Source organism: Sceloporus undulatus, chromosome 9 (assembly GCF_019175285.1).
Source record: "Sceloporus undulatus isolate JIND9_A2432 ecotype Alabama chromosome 9, SceUnd_v1.1, whole genome shotgun sequence".
NCBI classification, from domain to species: domain Eukaryota; kingdom Metazoa; phylum Chordata; class Lepidosauria; order Squamata; family Phrynosomatidae; genus Sceloporus; species Sceloporus undulatus.
The window spans coordinates 26,730,648-26,751,330 of record NC_056530.1 but is presented as its reverse complement, the minus strand read 5'-3'; the positions used below and the strand labels follow the sequence as shown (position 1 = coordinate 26,751,330).

At 47.2% G+C, this 20,683-nt stretch overlaps 2 protein-coding genes across 5 annotated transcripts in view; one reads left to right on the top strand and one right to left on the bottom strand.

The window, feature by feature from the left end:
* The window catches only part of SCYL1 (SCY1 like pseudokinase 1), a 17,260-nt gene extending 7,827 nt beyond the window's left edge, over positions 1-9,433 (top strand). The window contains exons 2-18 of the mRNA XM_042440885.1: positions 297-437; positions 614-736; positions 876-1,096; positions 2,303-2,393; positions 2,503-2,658; positions 2,746-2,904; positions 3,171-3,278; positions 3,690-3,803; positions 3,911-4,066; positions 4,386-4,574; positions 4,674-4,749; positions 5,185-5,367; positions 5,600-5,733; positions 6,570-6,671; positions 7,091-7,360; positions 8,719-8,785; positions 8,893-9,433. Of these exons, the coding sequence (XP_042296819.1) occupies positions 297-437; positions 614-736; positions 876-1,096; positions 2,303-2,393; positions 2,503-2,658; positions 2,746-2,904; positions 3,171-3,278; positions 3,690-3,803; positions 3,911-4,066; positions 4,386-4,574; positions 4,674-4,749; positions 5,185-5,367; positions 5,600-5,733; positions 6,570-6,671; positions 7,091-7,360; positions 8,719-8,785; positions 8,893-9,017 (2,415 nt within the window). The 3' untranslated portion in view covers positions 9,018-9,433. The remainder of the gene's footprint in view (positions 1-296; positions 438-613; positions 737-875; positions 1,097-2,302; positions 2,394-2,502; positions 2,659-2,745; positions 2,905-3,170; positions 3,279-3,689; positions 3,804-3,910; positions 4,067-4,385; positions 4,575-4,673; positions 4,750-5,184; positions 5,368-5,599; positions 5,734-6,569; positions 6,672-7,090; positions 7,361-8,718; positions 8,786-8,892) is intronic.
* Positions 9,434-9,737: 304 nt separating this feature from the next.
* Positions 9,738-20,683, bottom strand: part of CDC42BPG (CDC42 binding protein kinase gamma) — a 35,174-nt gene continuing 24,228 nt past the window's right edge. For all 4 annotated transcript variants that reach the window (XM_042440883.1, XM_042440880.1, XM_042440881.1 and 1 more), the window contains 14 exons: positions 20,202-20,307; positions 19,910-20,043; positions 19,316-19,455; positions 18,446-18,527; positions 17,296-17,512; positions 16,874-16,936; positions 15,407-15,994; positions 14,288-14,385; positions 13,593-13,677; positions 12,993-13,113; positions 11,832-11,949; positions 11,429-11,567; positions 10,788-10,873; positions 9,738-10,672 (listed from right to left, as the gene is read on the bottom strand). In XM_042440883.1, the coding sequence (XP_042296817.1) occupies positions 10,622-10,672; positions 10,788-10,873; positions 11,429-11,567; positions 11,832-11,949; positions 12,993-13,113; positions 13,593-13,677; positions 14,288-14,385; positions 15,407-15,994; positions 16,874-16,936; positions 17,296-17,512; positions 18,446-18,527; positions 19,316-19,455; positions 19,910-20,043; positions 20,202-20,307 (2,028 nt within the window). In that variant the 3' untranslated portion in view covers positions 9,738-10,621. The remainder of the gene's footprint in view (positions 10,673-10,787; positions 10,874-11,428; positions 11,568-11,831; positions 11,950-12,992; positions 13,114-13,592; positions 13,678-14,287; positions 14,386-15,406; positions 15,995-16,873; positions 16,937-17,295; positions 17,513-18,445; positions 18,528-19,315; positions 19,456-19,909; positions 20,044-20,201; positions 20,308-20,683) is intronic.

Here is a 20,683-nt window from a genome sequence, read left to right as displayed (position 1 = left end):
TTGGAAAGGCGGGATATAAATAAAAATTATTATTATTATTATTATTATTATTATTATAAAATTATTATTAAGGTGGGATGACATAATAATACTACTAATAATACTAATAATAATTGTTATTATTAAGGTGGGGTGATATAATAATAATAATATGTTTTTAAGGATTCTATGTTATATAACTGAATTTTAACTGAACCGTAATTTTAAATTTATTGTTGTATATATAAATAAGAACTATTACTATTATTACTAATAGGATAATTAGCAGGCATTTTAGAAGGTGTATTTCTCCGTAGGCGACGGGGGAACCAGTCTCCCTCTTTGTCCACGATGTGAAGCCCAACTCCGAAGAGCAGACGCAACTCGCCAAGGCGGCCTTCAAGCACCTCAAGACCTTGCGCCACCCCAACATCCTCTCCTACATCGATGGATTAGAGGTCAGACATCAAGCGGCGACAGCAGCAGTGCGCGGTTTCTGCATGCGCGTTTAGGCGTCTCACGTGTCATGGGGCAAGAAACCTGCGCCGGGTTTGCATTCGGAGAGGAGGTCGTGAGTAAGGGAAGCCAAGCATGCTCCTGCGTCCTTAGTGCATGTCTTTCCTTGCTTTGGCAGACAGAGAAATGTTTGCACGTGGTGACAGAGCCGGTGACGCCACTGCCTGCGCACCTGGAATCGCAGGGAGACGGCGAGGGACTGAGCGAGATGGAGATTTCGTGGGGACTCCATCAGATTGTGGTGAGACAACGGACGCAGACGGGGTTTCGAGAGGAGAGTGTCTGGGGAGGTTTCTGCACATGGCATTGGTTTGCGTTTTCGCTCTCCTCCCGCTCTGACCGCTAGCCTCTGCTTCCTTCCTGGGTTGCGTCCCTCCTAGAAAGCCCTCAGCTTCTTGGCGAACGACTGCCACCTGATCCACAACAACGTCTGCGCGGCCGCCGTTTTCGTGGACCGCGCCGGTGAGTGGAAGCTGGGCGGTTTGGACTACATGTTCTCGGCTCAGAGCGAGGGTCCCACATCACGGAAAGGGGTCCCCGAACTGGACAAGTATGACCCTCCGGAGTTGGGAGACGGCGGCAAAAGCGCCGGAGAGAAATGGTGAGCATTTTCGTGTTTCTTTATTTTGGGTTCGTTTGGGTTTGGCACAGCCAATGCATGTCATTTGGTGTCTATATGCAGTCTAGGACTGGATTTGAAGGCTTTTATTAATTAATTTTAATAATTAATTTTATTAATAATTAATTATGATATGTTTGATTTATTGATTGGTTTATTTTATTGATTTATTTTATTAATTTTTTAATTTTTATTTACTTATTTACGTATTATTTTATTAATTAATTTTATTTATTATTGATTTAATTTTTATTATTTTATTAATTTTATTAATCTATTTATTTACTTACTTATCTGTTTATTATTGTATTGATTTATTTTATTAATTAATTTATTTAAATTTTTACTTATTTATATATTATTTTTTATTTATTATTTTATAAATTTATTAATTTTATTAATTCATTTATTTATTTACTTATTTCTTATTGCATTGATTTATTTTATTAATCTATTTATTTTACTTATTTATTTATTTTATTAATCAATTTTTATGAATTAATTTTATTTACTTGTCTATTGTTTTATTTATTGTAGTTAATTAATTAATTATATTAATAAAACAATAGTTTTTATTGTTTCAGTGTTTTGTTTTTTTAATATACCTAACTGTTTGAATATATACTGTTATCTTTTACATTGTGCTTTATACTTTTAATGACTGGTGCACTTTATTAATATACTTGTTTAATTCCATTTTAATGCAAACATTTGTATATTTTTAACTTAAAAAATAATAATTGTAAGCTGATTGAAGATATTAAAAGCAATATATAATTATTAATAATATTAATATTAATATACACATTCCAAAAAGCAAACCTTGATTTTGCCATCTTATATATAAGGGACACCATTTTACTATGCCATTTTATTTAATGGGACTTCAGCATCCACAGATTTTGGTCCTGGATCTAAACCCCAGCGGATACCAAGGGCCCACTGAACTTAAGCGCATAAGTGCCATTTAAATCAGTGCGCTTGTCTGGGCTGACGCTTTGTTGCTTTTGTGATTTACGATACGGCTTTTGCAGAGTTGCGCACGCAGGGCATGTCCCCGTGCGCAACGCAAAGCTTGGGAAAGCTCCCCTTTTTGGAGCACAGCTCACCCGGGAAAAATACTTACCGCCGTTTTTTGGCACGGCCACAAATGGCTCGACGTAACATGCCCTTCTTGCGTTGCGACAGGTCGGCGGACATGTGGCGTCTCGGTTGCCTCATCTGGGAAGTTTTCAACGGTCCGCTGCCCCGGTCATCCTCCCTCCGGTCTTTCGGAAAAGTAAGTATATCATGCAATGGCTCCGCAGCCAGCTGTGGGTCCAATTGGAAAGCTATGGGTCAGAATTTGTCCGCTGTGGGTTATTATTCATCCTTTTCTCCTCCTCCAGATCCCCAAATCCTTGATCCCCCATTACTGCGAACTGGTCGGCGCCAACCCCAAGCTGCGCCCAAATCCTGCCAAGTTCTTGCAGAACTGCCGAAGTCCAGGCGGCTTCATGGACAACAGCTTCGTGGAGACCAACCTCTTTCTGGAGGAGATCCAGGTAAGTCCTTTATAACCACATATCAATTACAGTTAAAGGCTTCCTATCCTTTACTCTGAATATATATATATATATATATGTTCCCAGATTAAGGAGCCCGCCGAACGCCAAAAATTCTTCCAGGAGCTGAGTGCCAATCTGGACGCCTTTCCGGAGGACTTCTGCCGACACAAGGTCCTCCCGCAGCTGCTGACCGCCTTCGAGTTCGGAAACGCCGGCGCCGTCATCCTCACGCCACTTTTCAAGGTGAGCGAAACCCCAGAACAGGGATCCGGGTATGGCGCATGTGGCGCAAAGACCTTCCCCTCGTGCGAGATTTTGCATGAGGGGCTGCAGATTGTGCACCATGCGTGGGAAAAGGGGGTGTTTTGGAAGTGTTTAGTGTTTTGTGTATGTGTGCCTTTCCCAGGATGTGGACAGGTATCTACCTGATCCGCTCCACAGCCAAGACACCTTGCGCTTCATGTGACCGACAGCCATTTTCCCCACGCTTGTCTTCTTTCCCGTTTCAGGTGGGCAAGTTTTTGAACGCCCAGGAATACCAGCAAAAAATCATCCCTGTCATCGTCAAGATGTTTTCCTCGCCAGACCGGGCCATGAGGATACGGCTGCTGCAACAGGTGCGTCGGTTCTGAGTTGTGTCGCGGAGCTACGGGTGTTGCATATCGCTTTGCAAGCCGGGCATCGAAGTGGGAGAGCACCAAGGCGGGTGGCGTCACAGCACTCCTCTGGCACAGATGACGCAGCGCCAAGGAAGCACTGAAAAGTGATGGCAACTATGGCACCCTTTCCGTGGTGCAAAAAGGAGACGCTTTATGCACCATGAAAAGGCCAGATTGGGGCTGTGGCATGTAGTTTCCCCTAAGGACAAGAAGGACAAGGTTAGAGATTTATTTCTGGCCAGTGGGATAAGTTAGATTTAAAAGCATGTGGGGTGCCAGGGTTCTGGGTTGGAGCGGCTTACTGAAAGGGACCCCATTCCATGAAATCCCATTCCTGACTCCCGTTCTCTTTGGGGTTTTGTCTCCCAGATGGAGCACTTCATCCAGTACCTCAATGAACCCACTGTCAACGGCCAGATCTTTCCGCATGTGGTGCATGGTTTTCTGGACACCAACCCGGCCATCCGAGAGCAAACGGTGAAGGTAACGGCGCAAAAGGAGAAGGCGACCGGGAGGGCAGAGGAAAAGGTTTCTCAGTGCCGGGGAGCTGTGTCGCTCAGGGCTGTCCTCTCGTTCTTCTTCCCTCGCAGTCCATGCTGCTCCTGGCGCCGAAGCTGAGCGAGAGCAACCTCAACGTGGAGCTCATGAAGCACTTTGCGCGCCTCCAGGCCCGCGACGACCAGGGACCCATCCGCTGCAACACGACTGTCTGCCTTGGCAAGATCGGACCCTACCTCAGCGCCAGCGTGAGTGCGAAATCCTTGCGAATGGTCTTACAAGAGCCGCCCTGCTACCAAGACCCTAAGGGTTTACTTGTTGGATAAGAAGTAATCTGCAGATGTGAAGTCGAAAGCTTCCATGGCCGGCATTCATAGATTTTTGTGGGGGTTTCGGGCGATGTGGCCATGTTCTAGAAGAGTTTATTCCTGACGTTTCGCCAGCATCTGTGGTTGGCATCTTCAGAGAATGCTGGCATGGAAGTGAGCAGGGTATATATATATTTAGTGTGACCCTAGTAATCTAGATAGGGCATGCATGTTGACCGGGGGTCCGTTTTTGTTGCAGACGCGGCAAAACGTCCTGATCTCTGCCTTCAGCCGTGCCACGAAGGACCCCTTTGCGCCGTCTCGGGCAGCAGGAGTTTTGGGCTTTGCGGCCACGCATAACTTCTACTCCATGAAAGACTGTGCCTTCAAAATCTTGCCGGTGTTGTGCACTTTGACACTGGATCTGGAGAAAACCGTCCGGGACCAGGTCAGAAAAGCCATCTTTAGCTATGGGTTGTGATGCAAAAAGATTGGTTTGTTCTGCATTTTTAAGCTCCCCTTTTAATGTTTTCTTGTATCTTCCCAGGCTTTCAAAGCGATCCGGAGCTTCATGACCAAACTGGAGAAGGTCTCCGAAGATCCAGACCAGCTCTCCGAACTTGGTGAGATGCCCAAGAAGCCAAGGAGGGACAAGGGACAATAATAACAATATTATTGTTATTGGCGACAGGCGGGTTTGAACCCTAGCGGACCATCTGCGCACGATCTTCTAAGCCCCCCAAAACCCATGTTTAGCCTTGTGTCATGTACCGCTTTGGGTTACTTACCCAAATCCAACCATTTTTCGTTCCGGCTCTCTCCCTTGAGTTCTGGCCACCATCAACCTTAATGGAGAAAAAATGTCTCTTTCACCTAAGTGGTCAATATTATTGTTGTTGTTGTTGTTGTTGTTGTTGTTGTTATTAATTTGGTGCAGCAGGTGCCAAATTTCAGAGCTCACCAGTCCATGAGCAGAGCATTGAGAAAGCCCCAAATCCCATATGTTTAATGACTAGTAAGGGATTTTGGTCACATCGCTGCGTTGTTGTCTTTTTTAGAGAAAGACGTCCATGCGGCGTCCGCTAGCCCAGGAACGGCGGCTAGTTGGGCCGGCTGGGCCGTGACGGGGGTCTCGTCTCTCACGTCGAAACTGATCCGGACGAACACCGGGTCGGTACAGACTACAGAACCAGGGGCTGAGGAGGTCCCGGCCGCGGCAACAGCAGAGCCCCCCAAAACGGGTGAGTGGGGTCTGTAAAAGACCACCTTGCCCTTCCTTTTGGTATGGTCCTGGCCAGAAGGGAGACCTTGGTTTATAATACCAACTATGAAAATTCGGGTGTGTAAGAATAGGGCGGCCATCGCAGGTTTGAGGGTTGGACTGGGTGGTCTCAAGGGGTCCCATGTGTCTTGGAATGAGAGAAGCAGGACCCATAGAAAACCCTTACGCCTCCTTTCCTGGACCTTTTGCAGACGCGGCTGGACGCTCTCCGTCTGCCACTGGAGCAACGTCTCCTTCGCCGCGCCATTGGGACCCGGAGGAAGACGCGGCGGAGGAGGAGAGCTCAGCTGATCGATGGGACGATGAAGACTGGGGCAGTTTGGAGGTACAAAGTACAAAGCGGAAAACATACACAGTGGGACCTTGGTATCCGCTGGGGTTCAGTTACAGGATCCTCCATGGATAAAAAATCTGTGGATGCCCAAGTCCCATGAAATACAATGGCAGAGCAAAATGGTGTCCCTTATATAAAATGGCAAAGTCAAGGTTTGCTATTTGGGATTTATCCTTTTTTCCCCCGAAGCTGTGGATGTTTGAATCCATGGATAACGGCTCCATGGATGCTCAAGTCCCATTGAATATAATGCCATAGCAAAATGGTGCCCTTATATATAATGTCCCTTATGTAAAATGGCACAATCAAGGTTTGCTGTTTGGAATGTGTGTGTGTGTGTGTGTGTGTGTGTGTGTGTGTGTATTAAATGTTTTCAAGCCGTGGCTGCTTGAATCCGTGGATAAGAAAATCCATGGATACAGAGGGCTAACTGCATGTATGTGTGTGTGTATAATAATATATTGAAAGAGACCTTGCAGCCCCTTTGAGACTCACTGAAAGAAAAAGGTTGGGAGCATGAGCTTTCGTAGAGCCTACTTCCTCAGATGCATTTGGACTGATCTGCCTGATATATATGTTGGATAACTGCCCTATGACTGCCCTCTCATCGTCCTAATGGTCAAGCCACTGACCCCCGGGAGATGCCTCCTTTGCTGCTTTAAAGGCATCAAATCTGGCCAGGGGCTTCCATCTCTGGGCACCAGTCGGGCCATGTCTTTGGCCAGGCTGCCAATGTGACCGATAGCTCTCCATTCCAAGGCAAGGAAGCTGGTCAGTGGTCAACAGCTGACCACTGATGGAGTTTTCCTCTCTTCTTCTTTTGGCAGCAAGAAACTGAGCAGCCAAAGAGACAATCCAGTCCAGACGACTGGAACAGCCCCGGATGGTCAGAACCAGCGTCTTCGGCCAAGAAACCTGGAGGAAGGATGGTAAGTCTGGATTGGGTTGCCCTTGCACTGTCCAGTCCAGGAGTGTGCATTTGTGTCTTCTCTGCAGCTCTCACCTTTTACTACTCTGTTCAGATAAAGACATATACTTGAGAATAAGTATATATAAAAACCTGGGTGGGCTTATCCATGCATTAATGTACGTACAGTGTGCCCGCGTCATACGTGGTTTTCAGCATACGCTGAAAGTTGCACAGGGGCGCGTGAGACGGCGCTTCCCATTCAGATGAATGGGGCATGCACCCATGGTGTGAGCGCTGCCGTACCACCACGCCGCCACATGCACGAGCCCCATTCACTTGAATGGAGCTTGAGCATGCATGGTATTTGGCTTACGTGGGGGTGTCCGGAACGGACCTGGAGGGTCATGGAAGTAACCCGTCTTTCTGCGTCCTTTGCAGACTGCCAGCGCCACATCCCCGAAAGCAGAGCCTGACTGGAGCACCTCTGCCTGGGACCTGGAGCCCTCCTGGGGTACCAAAAAGGGACGCGGCCCCGCTGGGAACGAAGGCTGGGGTGGCAACATTGAAGCAGACTTACTCTCAAAGGCTGCGGTTGCCCCGCCGGAAGGGACCAAGCTGGCCAGCGAGTACAACTGGGAGAGCATCCCAGCTGCAGAGAAACCAGATCCGTTTTCCTCTCTGGTGGAGAGGCCAACGACAGAGAGGCAGGTAGGTGCATCCATGCGCAAAGGATTGCATTTTCCTCCTTGCACTAACAGTGAACAAAGTGTGCCGCAAACGGCCACCAAACGACATTTGGAGACCCTTAACACTGCAGCATTTTCAAAAATGTCCAGCTATTCCCCAGCCTCCAGCAGCGGATAGTTTTCCCATGCCATTTGCCCAGAGTGGTCAGTGGGAAGCTCAGGGCTGACCACTCTTGACCGGCAAAGCTTCCGAAAGTTTTGGACGGATCTTTCTCAAACCCATGGCTTTCAATACATGTCCCATAAAAGCCAGCAGATCTGTTCAAAGGTTTTGGGAGCATTGCCGGTAAACAGCCGTCAACCCTGAGCTTCCCACATTTGATTCAGGATATGGGCTGCTGGCTGACCATAATGTAATATGTAATACATAATACAACCTCTGGCCATAATGCAGTACGTGGGAAAGGAGTAAAAGACTTTTAAACTGCTTAGAAATGAAGGTTAGAAGTTCAGGTTATGCAGAAATTAACTGCTTGGAAATTACTCTCTGGACTTAAACCCTTGTGCTCAGCAGACAATGTTGTTGTTGGGTGCCTCCAAGTCATTTCCAACTTGCGGCGGACCTATCTTGGCAAGATTTCTTTAGGTTTGCCCTGGTTTTCCTTTGAGGCTGAGAAAGTGCGCCTTGCCCACAGTCACCTAATAAGTTTCTATGGCGGAGCAGAGATTCAAACCCTGGTCTCCAGGAACTGTAGCCAGACTTTCTGATAGATATGTTTTCAATTAAAGAAGGCTACAAATGTGAGATCTGCTCTTTGAAGTCTTAGGTTTTTGTACAGCAAGCTGCTGTTGCACTCGGTGTGGTGGCCACTTTCTCAGCGCATAGGTGCACCCTTTTGTTTCAGATGGAGAAACCTAACACTTGGATCCTTTTGGGAGTGGCAGGATATAAATAAAAATTATTATTATTATTATTATTATTATTATTATTATTATTATTATTATTACCTGGCAGGATTTATTTGAAAACTTAATCCGCTTTGGTAAAGAACAGCATTGTAATCTATGCTGACAAAAATCCACCGGTGATACCTTTACTGGCCAACCGAAAATGTGCATATATTTTGGGCCTTTGCAAATTATATCCTCCCCATAGATTTATTACGATCAACTGGTCAAACATGGCCACACACATGGCCAATGCAGCAACCCCTGAACATCATCTTCTATGCTATGCCATGATGGTTTGCTTGACTGCAATGCAATATAGGAATAAGGGATGAACGGAGGTGTGAGAAAAGCAGGATTTTCTGTTTTCTAGGGGCTAAAGCTATGCTCCAGAGACGTCTCATCTTTCTTATTCCTATCTTTTCCCCCCAGAAAAACACGGACGCATTAGGAGACTGGGGCTTGGAAGAAAACTGGGAAGCTCTGGATTCTGACCAAGGTGAGCATCTCGCTCTTTCCTTCTCTGTCTTGCGCCAGTCGGAGGGCAAAGTCTCATGCCAGCCTTTGACCGGGTCTCTTTCTTTTATCCCTTTTGTGCCCGCAAAGGTCCCAGCAAAGCTGAACTGGCGCGGAAGAAACGGGAGGAGAGGCGGCAAGAGATGGAGGCCCGGCGAGCTGAGAGGAAAGCGGCCAAGGGGCCTTTGAAACTGGGGGCCAGAAAGCTGGACTGAGACCCTGTTTTTACAAACAGTGCCGAAAACGCTCCCTCAGAGGTATCTTTACCTATATCCCCAGGTAGGGTTTGGAGCTTTGTTTCTTTAGGGTGAGGAAAAGAAAACGGCTCTGTAGTTTGCCCGTTTGGGGTGCTCTTGGCGTCGTGAACGGATCCACGTTTTTTTTCCATGGCTTGGACTGGGTCTTGCCAAAAAACCGCTTTGGGCTCAGCGGCGAATTCCTCCCCATTGCGATGGACAGGACTTGAATCCAGAGGAGGAAAAAGAGGGCAGCTTCTCTCTCTCTGCCCTTAGGATAGTCATCACTGTACAGTTGCAAGTTTCCGGTAAGGTGTATATCTATGTCCTTTTGTTGCCTGTTTTATCGGTTTATGCGGAAGCGAACGAATAAATTAAATCTTTAATGAAAGGGATGCACATGTATACCTATATATGTAAGTACAGTGTGTATATATATCTCTTGGGTGGCACTGGGGCATTCCCTTAAGTTGGTGCAAAGAGCCCTTCAGTTGTCAAGCTGCAACTCCCAGTTGCCAAGCTGCAGCCCTTTGCCAGGCTGCTGGGAATTGCAGTCCAACTCATGGCAGGCCATATGTGGAAGCCTTGCTCCAAGACAAGAGTTTGAAACAAGTTTTGCAACTGCCAAGTCAACTTTGCATTCCCCACCCCTCGCCTCTGTGCCATGATTCCCTCTGTAAAGAAAAGAAGCCAAGTGTGCCAACTTTGAGACCCTTTAATGGTTTTTTGGTTATTTTCTGGTTGCGAGGATGGCATCATTGCTAGCTTTCAGCTGGCCAGCTATGCCCATTTTTGAGACGTGTGTCCCTTGTAATACTAGAACCCATAGTAGGGACAAAAAGGAAGTCTTTCTTTACACTGTGGGACTCGCTGCCACAAGATGTAGCTGCAAAATTCATAAAGGATGGGGCCATCGGTGAGCATTAGATGGCATTATATTATATCTGTTTAAAGACCTCCAAAGAAGGAGATGCCACAACCCTCTGAGGCGGTCCATTATTCAAACAGCAAAGAAGTCCTTCCTAATGCTTAGAAATGGGATTTGTCTTTCCTTCTCGTATGAATCCATTGTGCCCATTTCCGGAGGCTGGCGCTCAAGGAATCCTGTCCCGTTCCCCGCCAGCGTCCCCTCCCTTTAAAAATATTATTGACGTTAGCTTAGCTTTAGAAAAATAATTATAATAATAATAGAAGTAAACCTGAAGGTTCCTAAAAAGTGTTTCAGCCAAAAAACAGGGCCCTGAGACAGTTGTTGCGACGATCCGGGGAAAGTGATGGGTAGCGATGGGTGCAAGAGCAGAAGGATCAAGGCGGGTTTCTGCTTTCCCTGAGATGCGAGAGGTCGGACTCCTCCTCGGCGTGGACAGGTACGGAGGTTGGCACAGCGCCCCGAAGGTGGGTCCAGCCCTTCTCCATAGCTGCCCTAAAGGTCCAAATGCAAGGGGTCCTTCCTTCTCGCTTCATGCCAGCTATTGCCTCCTCCTTTGTCGATGGGCAGAGGTGGCCCTGAAGAAGTGTGCATGGCTTCACAGATTGGCTTGCCAGCGGCGTAGACCCGCACCGACATCGTCTGACCCATCGCATCATGTGGAGCTGGTGCTTCCTGCGCATGGAGAACAGTTTGGATCGGAGACCTGTTGCAAGAAAAGGAGAAGAAGTGGGCGCACTGGTATCTCCAAGAGCGTCCCTTTCTTAGGGGAAGGAGGTATATATATTATATTCGTTGCACGTTTTCGAAGCTCCACTTACCTCTGCCGGCGCACCGATGCCTGGAAAAAGCCCCTGCGGAGAAGTGAAGGAGTCGTCCGACATTGAGCTGCCTGATTTGTGCTTTACTGCAAGGAAAAGTGGTCAGAAAGTGGATGTTAGTTTGAGCCAAGAAGGTTGGGGAATCAATATCTATGCCTCCCCAACAATGATGGGGAAACTGTGGCTCAGGAGCCACACAGGGGGCCTGGAGGGTCTCATCGATAGAATATGTGATTGGTAGAATATCCGGTTAATAGAATATGTGAATATGTGATTGATAGAATATGCAATTGTTTGCTTTTGTAACTACTTGCAAGACAAGTAGATAGATAGATAGATATTAAAACCCACTGTCCTTCCCTTCATCAGTTACAAACATGGAACAGATGCGAATCGCAACCCATGTGACATGAGAGGTCAGTGGATTCTGCATGTTGTGAAATAGGAGTTACTGCATTGGGTGACCCCAACCGTAGTGACGTCAATGGGGTCCCCTGCTACTTTGCTTTGGCTTCACCCCATTTAGAGTCCCAAATTGGGGGACCCACCTCCCACGGATTTGCAAGCCCTTTAGTGGCCCTGGATTAAGGACAGAGCCATACTCCAAACACCCTGAACGAGGAGGCAAAGGGATTTCTTACAGGAGGAGGACGATGAAAAGGAAGAACCGCTTCCCGCAGCCGTGTTATTGCTCCCCGAAGACGAAGGACGGCGCCGGGTTTCCGAGAGGCTGCTGCAACGCATTCGCACTTGGGCCTCCTGTTCCTTCTCTTCCTGAGCCTGTAAACAAAGGTCAGGTTTAGAAGTTGTAGGACAAAGAAACAGTAGTAGTAGTAGTAGTAGTAATTGTTGCTCTGTTTAAAGACCTCCAAAGCAGGCAAATCCAACACTTTTGTACACTTATGAAGGAGTTTAGAGGATGCCAAGCTGAAGGATGGGCTTTATGTTTTGGAAGATCATGGCACAGTCCAAACAGTGCCTACAAAGATTGCAGAGATATGGAATAACAGGCAGTGCAAATTTCAGGCGGGTGCCGCAACTCACTGCATGGAGGTCTTGCAGTTTATGATGCCTCTGGCTGGGCCCCACATGGACCAGATGGTTGAAGTTGCTGGGGGCCGAGATGAGCTTGGAACGGAGGCTGGGGTCCCGCATCATCTCCCTGGGAAGCAATGGGAAACCAGGAGGTCAGGGATGATGGGCACAAACCCAAGCCCTCCCAGTTTGCCACTCGAGGTCCCGACACCCCATTCCCCCCAAAAGCTATTTTTCTGCACATAAAAAAAGTTGAACGGCTATGTCTCAAAACTTCCCAGAGTGGCAATTCTCACCTTTCCAATACAAGTCAAAATAGTCCTGTTGTTTTACTGTTTCACCATTAAAAAAATTATACATTTTTGCAAAGCACAAGTAGATTCCTTGGCTGTTTCAGCTTCTGTTTTTGGGGGTCTATTTTTGGTTGTTGGGTCTGGCCCCCCAAAAGGTCCTGGAGCAGAAAACCAAGCCAGAAATGCATGTCCAGACACTCCCTGTTTTGGTTCGTGGTGTAACCCAAACCCCATTAAAATTGCCCATCCTTGCAATATATAGGGGGCTAATACATAAGGTAAAATGGGTGGCTTTTATGGGTCTGGGGGTAGAGCTTCCCACCCTCAGCATCCTCCATAGGTCCAGAGAAATAACAAAATGTGTACAAAATGTGTACATAAGTCACACATAACCACTTGCGTTCAGGGGAGGAGAGGATCTGTGTTTAAAGCCGCTTGGAGGGTAGGAAAACCTATCTTTGGTTTTTAAAATATTAGCCAAAATTCTCTATGTTATGTAACATGAAAATGAAGATTTCCACACCAGCATTTACCGTGGGGTAAGCGCTGGTAAAATGCCAGCAAAACGTTTAGGAAACGCGTGTGTCTGAAAGCCTGGCACGCTTCCTAAACGCCCCCTCGCCTCCAGCGTTTCTGAATTGTTCATGGAGCAGCCATTTCCCATTAATGCAGAGTTTCCATTCATAGGAAATGGCTGCTCCCCGAACGATTCACGGACGCTGGAGAACATTTAGGAAGTGTGTTAGGCTTTCAGACATGCGTGCTTCCTAAATGTCTTACCAGCGTTTAACCAGCGATTACTCCCACGGTATGAAAATCTTCAATGTCTCCATGGCCTCTGGCTCCACAGCGGAGATGCTCCTATGGTCCGACTCACCGCCTCTGGAGTTGCCGCTCCTCCTCGGTGATGCGGAAGGAAAAGCGCCGCTTGTGCCTAGTCCTCATGAGGTGCCGCCGGCTGTTATCTGTCATCTGAGGGATTTCAAACTCATCCTGGTCTGGAGATGAGGGCAGAATTGACCCCGGTCACTCAGCACTCCAAAGAAAGGTCCAGTCTTCCTTCCCAAGTATGCTAATGTTTTGGTGCACCGTTTTGGACTGACAGCATGTGTTGGCATTGCTGGCCCGTGCCCAAATCCCTTTGGACCTGCTTCCCTTGCCCTTTGGGTTCTCACCCTTAAAGGCCTGAAAAGGGAAGGCAAAAAGCTGGGCAAGAGACTGGGGAAGACGTAGTTGGCGATGCCACTTCCCCTGCCCACCTTTACCTTTGAGCTGGCATGAAGGTTAGAGAGAGGGAGCAATGGTGAAAAGAAGGAGACCCACACCTGAATCCAAAAAACCCTCTTCCATTGCCATCTAGAGAGTGGCACAACTCTCATTCCCAAATTTCCTTGGGCTTAGCCATGGCTGAGCTTTGCAAAAGCAGCAATGCACAAACATTATAAGGGCAGATCTGAGAAGGAAGTGCATTCCTTACCTGCCGCCTTATTTCTCAGGTAGGTTAGACGGACCTTTTCGCTGCCAAAAGTGCAAAGGGAGCCCTCGGGATTCAGCGCTCGCACCTGTCGGAAAACAAAGCATCAAGATGTATTCTCATCTGATGCTGTTGAACTACAGCTCCCAGCAAGTCTAGAAAACTGCTGTAAGAAGTCCCAGCTTGCCGCCAATTCCTGGTTTAGTTTACCTTTCCCCAAACCTCTCCAAAACTGGCACCTGCTCTCTACATGCGCTGGATTGCAATGCCCATCGCTCCCCAACCAGACAATTCGACGGAGCTGCTGCATTGCCCTAAATCATGGTTCCTTTTCTATTTTTATTTCTTCTAATTATTTAGAGTATTTATATTAAAAGTATATTTATTTTCTAGAACGTTCTCCATTTCAACCTTCTGTCCGGGAAGAATTTCGAAACGCCTTCCATTTGGAGCATGACTAAGGATGAATTTATATTAACGTTAGTGCTTTAAGGTCTCATTGCGCATCGGTCAATTTACACGCTCCCCAAGGTAAGTAACATCATGGCAGGTCCTTGCTGATAAAGACGCCATAGAATTGGTCAGTTCTCTTTCCCGCAGATATAAATCCACTGACATAGGTGTAAGCACCATACTGAATTCCAGTTTTTAAACATGCATAAGCGCACCCCTTCACCCAATATGCCACCTGCACATACCTTTTTCAATGAGATGCTCTGAATCCATTCAGCTTTCCGGACGTCAAAGACATCCACTGCGTTCTCACTGAATACGGATAAGTAGGGAGCGTTGTAACCTGGGATTAAAAGACAAAGAACATCCATGTGATGCAAACTTGAATGATGTGCAATGAGACCAATGCGGTTTCTGGAGTGCATTCCGGTCATCCGCATAGGCTTTCCATGCGACCAGTCGGTGCGGAAAGTGTACCCCGTAGGTCTCTTTTTATGACCACAAAATCAACACCCAACATCCTCTATAGGTAAACAGTGTTTGTAAAATGCCCCCAAACATTGTTTTTTTGCATTGACAATCAGGGACAATCCCGATTAATCCTCTTTTGTCCCACTTTTCTGACTGCTTTTAAAACTCCCCTGTTTCTTTCTCCTCCTCCCGCTTTCAGCTTTCTTCAATGGCTGCAAACTGAGCCCCGAGTGCAAAAATAGTTTGTGCTCGTTTGTATTTTCCTCGCATTTCTACAATTCATTCCTACCTTCTTCCTTTCTATAATGTCATGGTTAAGCTATTGGAGTAGTAAAAGCAATAAATTATACTGTATATGCTTTTGAACCATCCTCTGGCAAAAGGCAAGAGAGTCATCTGTCCTGAAAGCACTGACCCTCCTCTATTATGTCTCCTGGGATTTTGTAAGCTATTTGGCATTGTTTTCCTTTGCTTCGTCCTTTAGATCCTTTGTTACATGCCTCTTAAGTTTTGCCCTCGACTTATCCATGGGCCATATCAAAATCCATAATTTTGGCCCCAAACCTGCCTTTGACTTATACATGAGGTTGACTTATAGTTAAGTAAGCAATAGTTTACATCATTATAACCTGCTCTTACTAACTCGACCAGGAGAAAAGTGGACAGAGTCTCGTCCTTCCCGAAAGGGTTCGGCAAATGAAAACCGCTGCGACCTTCCAGGATTGCAACCCATTTGTGGTTTTGTCGAACTTCCCCAAATGTTCCCCAATTGGGACCTACTGTTTGCATGTGTTCAGTTGCAACACCCATCACTCCCTAACCAGCATGCAAGCAACTCAGTTGTGGCCAGAAATGAAGACACAAAATGGCGGTGTCCCCCAAATGTTACTCACAGCAGCTGAGGGGGTGCGCTGGCCACATCAGCTCCTGCGGACGGCTGCGGCGGCCCTGGCTGTCCACGTAGAGGCCGAAGCCGCTGAAGCAGAGGATCAGCTCGCTCAGGCTGACCTCCACAGCCTTCAGGGCTTCCATGTGGGCCACGGCCGTGGCGCGGGGGTCCTCGGCGTGGGGCAAGTGGACCGGGGGTCCCTCGTTGAGCAGCGGGTAGAGAGAGAAGCCGGAGGGGAAGCCCACGCAAAGGCGGTCGCCCAGAACATCCAAGCACTGGACGTAGCCCTGGGCTTGGATCTCCTTGATGCGGCGGTGGGGAGGACGCGTCGCCGTCAGCTGGAAGCAGAGGACTTGGCGCTTGCAAGCCACGCAAAGGACCGGGGTGGTGTTGCGGCAGATCAGCCCCACGGCCACGGCCTGGCAGCCCTTCACCTCCATCAGTTTGGTCCCCGGGGCCTCGGGGGTCTCCAGCTCAGACCAGGAGAAGATGCGGACGCCGTGGTTCTTGCCGCAGAGCACCGAGAGGAGCTGGGCTTGTGGGGAGACCAGGAGGAGTTGCACCCGCCGACAGTCCCCCACCTGCAGCACATCTGGGGCAGAAGAGGAGAAAAAAGGGGGTGAGACCCCTGAACAAGAAAGAAGTGATTGATCACCAAGAGGTGATCGATCACCAATTACCAATAATTGCATGGCCCCCAAGGATCTCAGAGTGAATCTACACTATAGAAATAATACAAATGGACACCTCTTGTAAGTGCTCTAGTGCCATCCTATGAGATTTGTAGTTTTGCAAGGACATTCTTCTTCTCTGCCCAAAGGTGCTGGTGCCTCACCAAACTACAAATCCCAGGATGGAGCCATGGCTGTTCAGGTGATGTCGAACTGCATCATTTCCACAGTATAGATGCACCTTCCAAGGTGTTGAATAGATGAACAGTTCACTAATAAAACCTCCCATGATTGTATGGCCAAAATATGTTGTGCTTTTTATCAATAAATCATTCAGCCACAGGATAACATCATTAGACAGGTTTAAAAAAGCGGTCAAGACGGATCTCTTCCGGCAGGCCTTTCCAGATTAACCATCCCGGCCCAGGTTCCCAGGTTCCCTGATTCCCTCATTCCTCCCGTGGCCCCATCTTAGTGATGGTTGAGGATCAACAGAGGGATATCAGGGTTTTTAGTTTTTAATTGTTGTTTTTATGCTTTGATATTGTGTTTTTAATATGTCATACTGTTTAATACTGTCTTAAGGGGGGGAGGGATAAAGTGTTTTTAATTGTTATATTTTATATTTTACTGTTGTCAACCGCCCGGATTGGTTTCCCATTATTATTATTATTATTATTATTATTATTATTATTATTATTATTATTACTTTGAGATCCGTCTCCATTTTCCTGTTGATTATATCGGGTGCTCCCCAGTTTGTGTATCCTTCACAAAGAGTACACCCCAAAAGTCTTTACCGTTTGTCCGAAGATGAATCAAGAAGAGGCCATCTTCCGTACCCAGAGCGATCCTCTCCCGGTCTGGAAAAGGAGATAGGACCACCCTTAGAAACATGCGCAACCCTGACGGAGATTTGGGGACTCTGCATCTTACCTACACATTTTGTGGGTCAAGTGGAGTAGAAGGTTGTTGAGATAAGAGAATGGTTACCAGGTGTATCCCTTTTTATAAGGGATGCCTCTTAATTGATGGTCTCTAATGGGGTTGCCAGGTATCTCTTTTCAAAAAATAAAGGTTCGGAGCAAGGAGGGAGCCATCTGAGCCTCCCTAGGGACGGAGTTACAAAGTCTGGGAGCAGCCACTGAGAAGGCTGCATCTTCTTTTGTTCCCAGCAAAGGAACCTGAGAAGGTGGTGTGACGGAGAGAAGGGCTCCCATACCTATGATGGCAGCCGAAAGCGCATGAGGGACGAAAGGGAGCCCGTTGTCGTACGCCTCCTTAAGTACGTAGACGGCGCGGTCGTGGTGTCGATTCTCCTGGAGGATGTGGTGCAGCTCGGTCAACACTTGCACCCATTTCCGCATCTCGGCTTCGCTGTCGGCCAAGAAGAGCATGGAACTGGTGGTGGGTGGAGAGCCCAGTTGGGTGGCCGTCACCTGCGGAGAAAGGAGAGAAGTATCAGGAGTTGGAGAGAAGCCGGGTCGCCATCATCACCTGCTTTCCCAACCTGGGGTACCGGAAACTACTGGCCTACCACTTCCATACAACCTTGACTAGCATGGACAATGGCCAGGTGCAAAGGGAGCTGCAGTCCAAACCCAAATTTGGGAATTATTGTCATCCGTCGTGTGCTTTCCAAGTCATTTCTGACTCAGGGTGACCCTAAGGCGGACCTATCCTGGGGTTTTCCTGGCAAGATATGTTCAGAAGGGGTTTGCCATTACCGTTCCCTGAGGCTGAGAGAGAGTGACTTACCCAAGGTGGGTTTTATGGCAGAGCGGGGAATTGAACTCTCGTCTCCAGAGTCATAGTCCAACACTCAAACCATGAGACCATGACATCTTTTGGGAATTATTATTATCGACTATGTGATGGTAAGGAGTGGTTTGAACACTGGACTATGAGTCTGGAGACCAGGGTTCAAATACCACTTGGCTATGGAAACCCATTGGGTGACCTCATCATGCAAGTCACACACTCTCAGCCCCAAAAGAAGGTAAACGCAAACCCCTTCCAAACAAATATCATCAAGAATACCCCATGATGCTTTGGGGTCACCACAAGTTGGAAACTTCTTGACGGCACGCAACAACAACAAATTGTGGTGGATGACGATGATGATTATCAGTTTGCAAGTCAATGGAAGAAATAATCCCACTATGTTTTGCACTAATGGAGTCCTGTGTTCAGTTCTGGGCACCTCATTTTAAGAAGGATATAGACAATTTGGAACAGTTTCAGAGAAGGGCAACATGTTCCCACCAACCATTCATGCGAAGGTAGCGGGACTAATATCATCACCATCCCTTGCATATATCTTCCCCATTTGCCTCTAAATCCAGCCTTTCCTTCTTCCACTTCCCTCTTACCCGAAATATACAGGGCACGTCTTTGCTGTTGGCATGTATGACGTCTGAAGCCAGGACCGGACCCACGGAGAACTGGTCATCCCTGCGGCGATGGGAGGAATGGAGAAAAGGAGGAGAAACTAAGCTTTTCTGGATCAAGTGGGATTATTATGGACTGAGTCTCTGGAAGACATAGACTTAATGAGATACCTTGGAGATGGGGCCCACATCTAAACATAACATTCATTTATGTTTTGGATACACCTTGGGCAAGAAGTCACACTCTCTCAGCCTCAGAGTAAAGCAATGGCAAACCCCCTCTGAACAAATCTTTCCAAGATAACTGCAGGATAGGTTCGCCTTTGAGTTGCCCTAAGTCGGCTTAAAGGCACAGAATAACAGCAACAATGCACCTTATGCGCATAGCCTGAAGGTCACTTTTTGATGATTTTGCAAAGTTTGCATCCATCGAACCGTCAGAGAGCAAAGGTCTCTGCCGCTCGTAAAAGACCTCTGAAGATGCCAGCCACAGATGCTGGCAAAACATCAGGAATAATCTCTTCCAGAACATGGCCACCGAGCCCCAAAAAACCTACCCAAAAAGTATGGATGCCAGCTATGAAAGCCTTCAACTTTACATTATTATGTTTGTTTATCATACCTTTTCCACCAAAGGGTGGAACATTGAACATATATAACCAAAAATGCACCATAAAACACAACACTATAAAATGCTTAAATATTAAAATGCTAAAATACTATACCAATATACTATCTGTCCCAAATCCAGTTCATTATCTGGAGAGCAATCTTTAACACACAGTTCTGGGGGAAAACATTTTGGTGCAAAATCCAGTTTTTCATGGTCCTTCATGCGCAGCACCTACGTACCTCATGTCTGTGACATGCATGGCCGCCACGTCGCACTGCGATGTCTTCCCTTCCGGCACATCAAACAGGAAAATCTTGAAGTCGCTAACAACCACAAATGCTTTTTGCCAGCCTTTCTTCACCCCGGACGGTTTGGGCACCTGCGGCAGCAATGAGATTTCTTAGCTCCAATACAGACAGGCCAAAATAAAGCTGCTTCGGTCCACTTTGAAGGTATGCTGTTTAAATGATGCATGCATCCTAAGAGTCTGGAAGCTGCGCCAAAGACATGCTCCACTGGCCATTGCCTGATGAAGAAGCCAATGGAGCTTTGAAAGCTTGCAACATGTATAATGCGCATTTGGGTGGGCTCAATAAAGATATCTCTTATGGGCTTTGTTTCCTATATGGCCAACACAGCTACCCCTGGATATGTTTTCCAAAGATTCCCAAGGTTTGGGGACTTTCTTAGCTCTATGTTAGGGATTTGAACCTGGGACCCTTGTCTGTGCAAACAAAGTGCTCCATCGTGGAGTTAAGGATGCTCTCCATATTGCAGCCTGAAGTATCCAAAAGTGTGGAGGAAGAGCAAAAGAGGACATATATATATCTCACCGAGAGGAATCCTTCGAAGGCGGTGCCCGTCCCGTTGGCAGGGTTGACCCCCAAGGTTTTCTGGAGCTGTTCGGGGGGCATGGGGCAGATGGAGGCTCCTCCGGCGCAGGAGACATGGCAGACAAAGTTGCAGGCTGGAAAAACAAAGAGTATGTGAGTATGTCCTCTGAGCATCTGCAGAGAGCGGGCTGTTATGTGCTTTCCAACTTATGGAGAGCCTAAGGGGTTTTCTTGGCAAGGTTGGTTCAGAGGAGCCGTGCCATTGCCCACCACCGAGAAAGACGCCACTTACCCTCGCAAACCAAACCCTGCCGGACCAAGCCCACCAGGAGCGACGTGCAGCGCATGCACTTGGTTGGGGTGGAGAAGCTGTGCGTTTTGAAGGCGTGCAATTTGGGCTGGAGAAAAGAAGGAAAAAACAGGAAATTGGGGTCATATTAAAATACGCATCTATTTTATTTAGTACGTAAAGACATCTTGGAGCACCTCTGAGACTCAATGGAAGAAAGAAGTTGGCGGCATGAGCTTTCCTGGACTTAAAGCTATTTCCTTGGATGCATCTGGACATGCGCCTAATGCGAGCGGGCTTAAGTCTACGAAAGCTCATGCTGCCAACATCTTTCTTTCGGTGAGTCTCAAAGGTGCTACAAGATCCCTCTACTTCGTCGTCGTCATCATCATCATCATCATCATCATCATCATCATCATCTTCTTCTTCTTCTATTATTATTATTATTATTATTATTATTATTATTATTATTATTATTATTATTA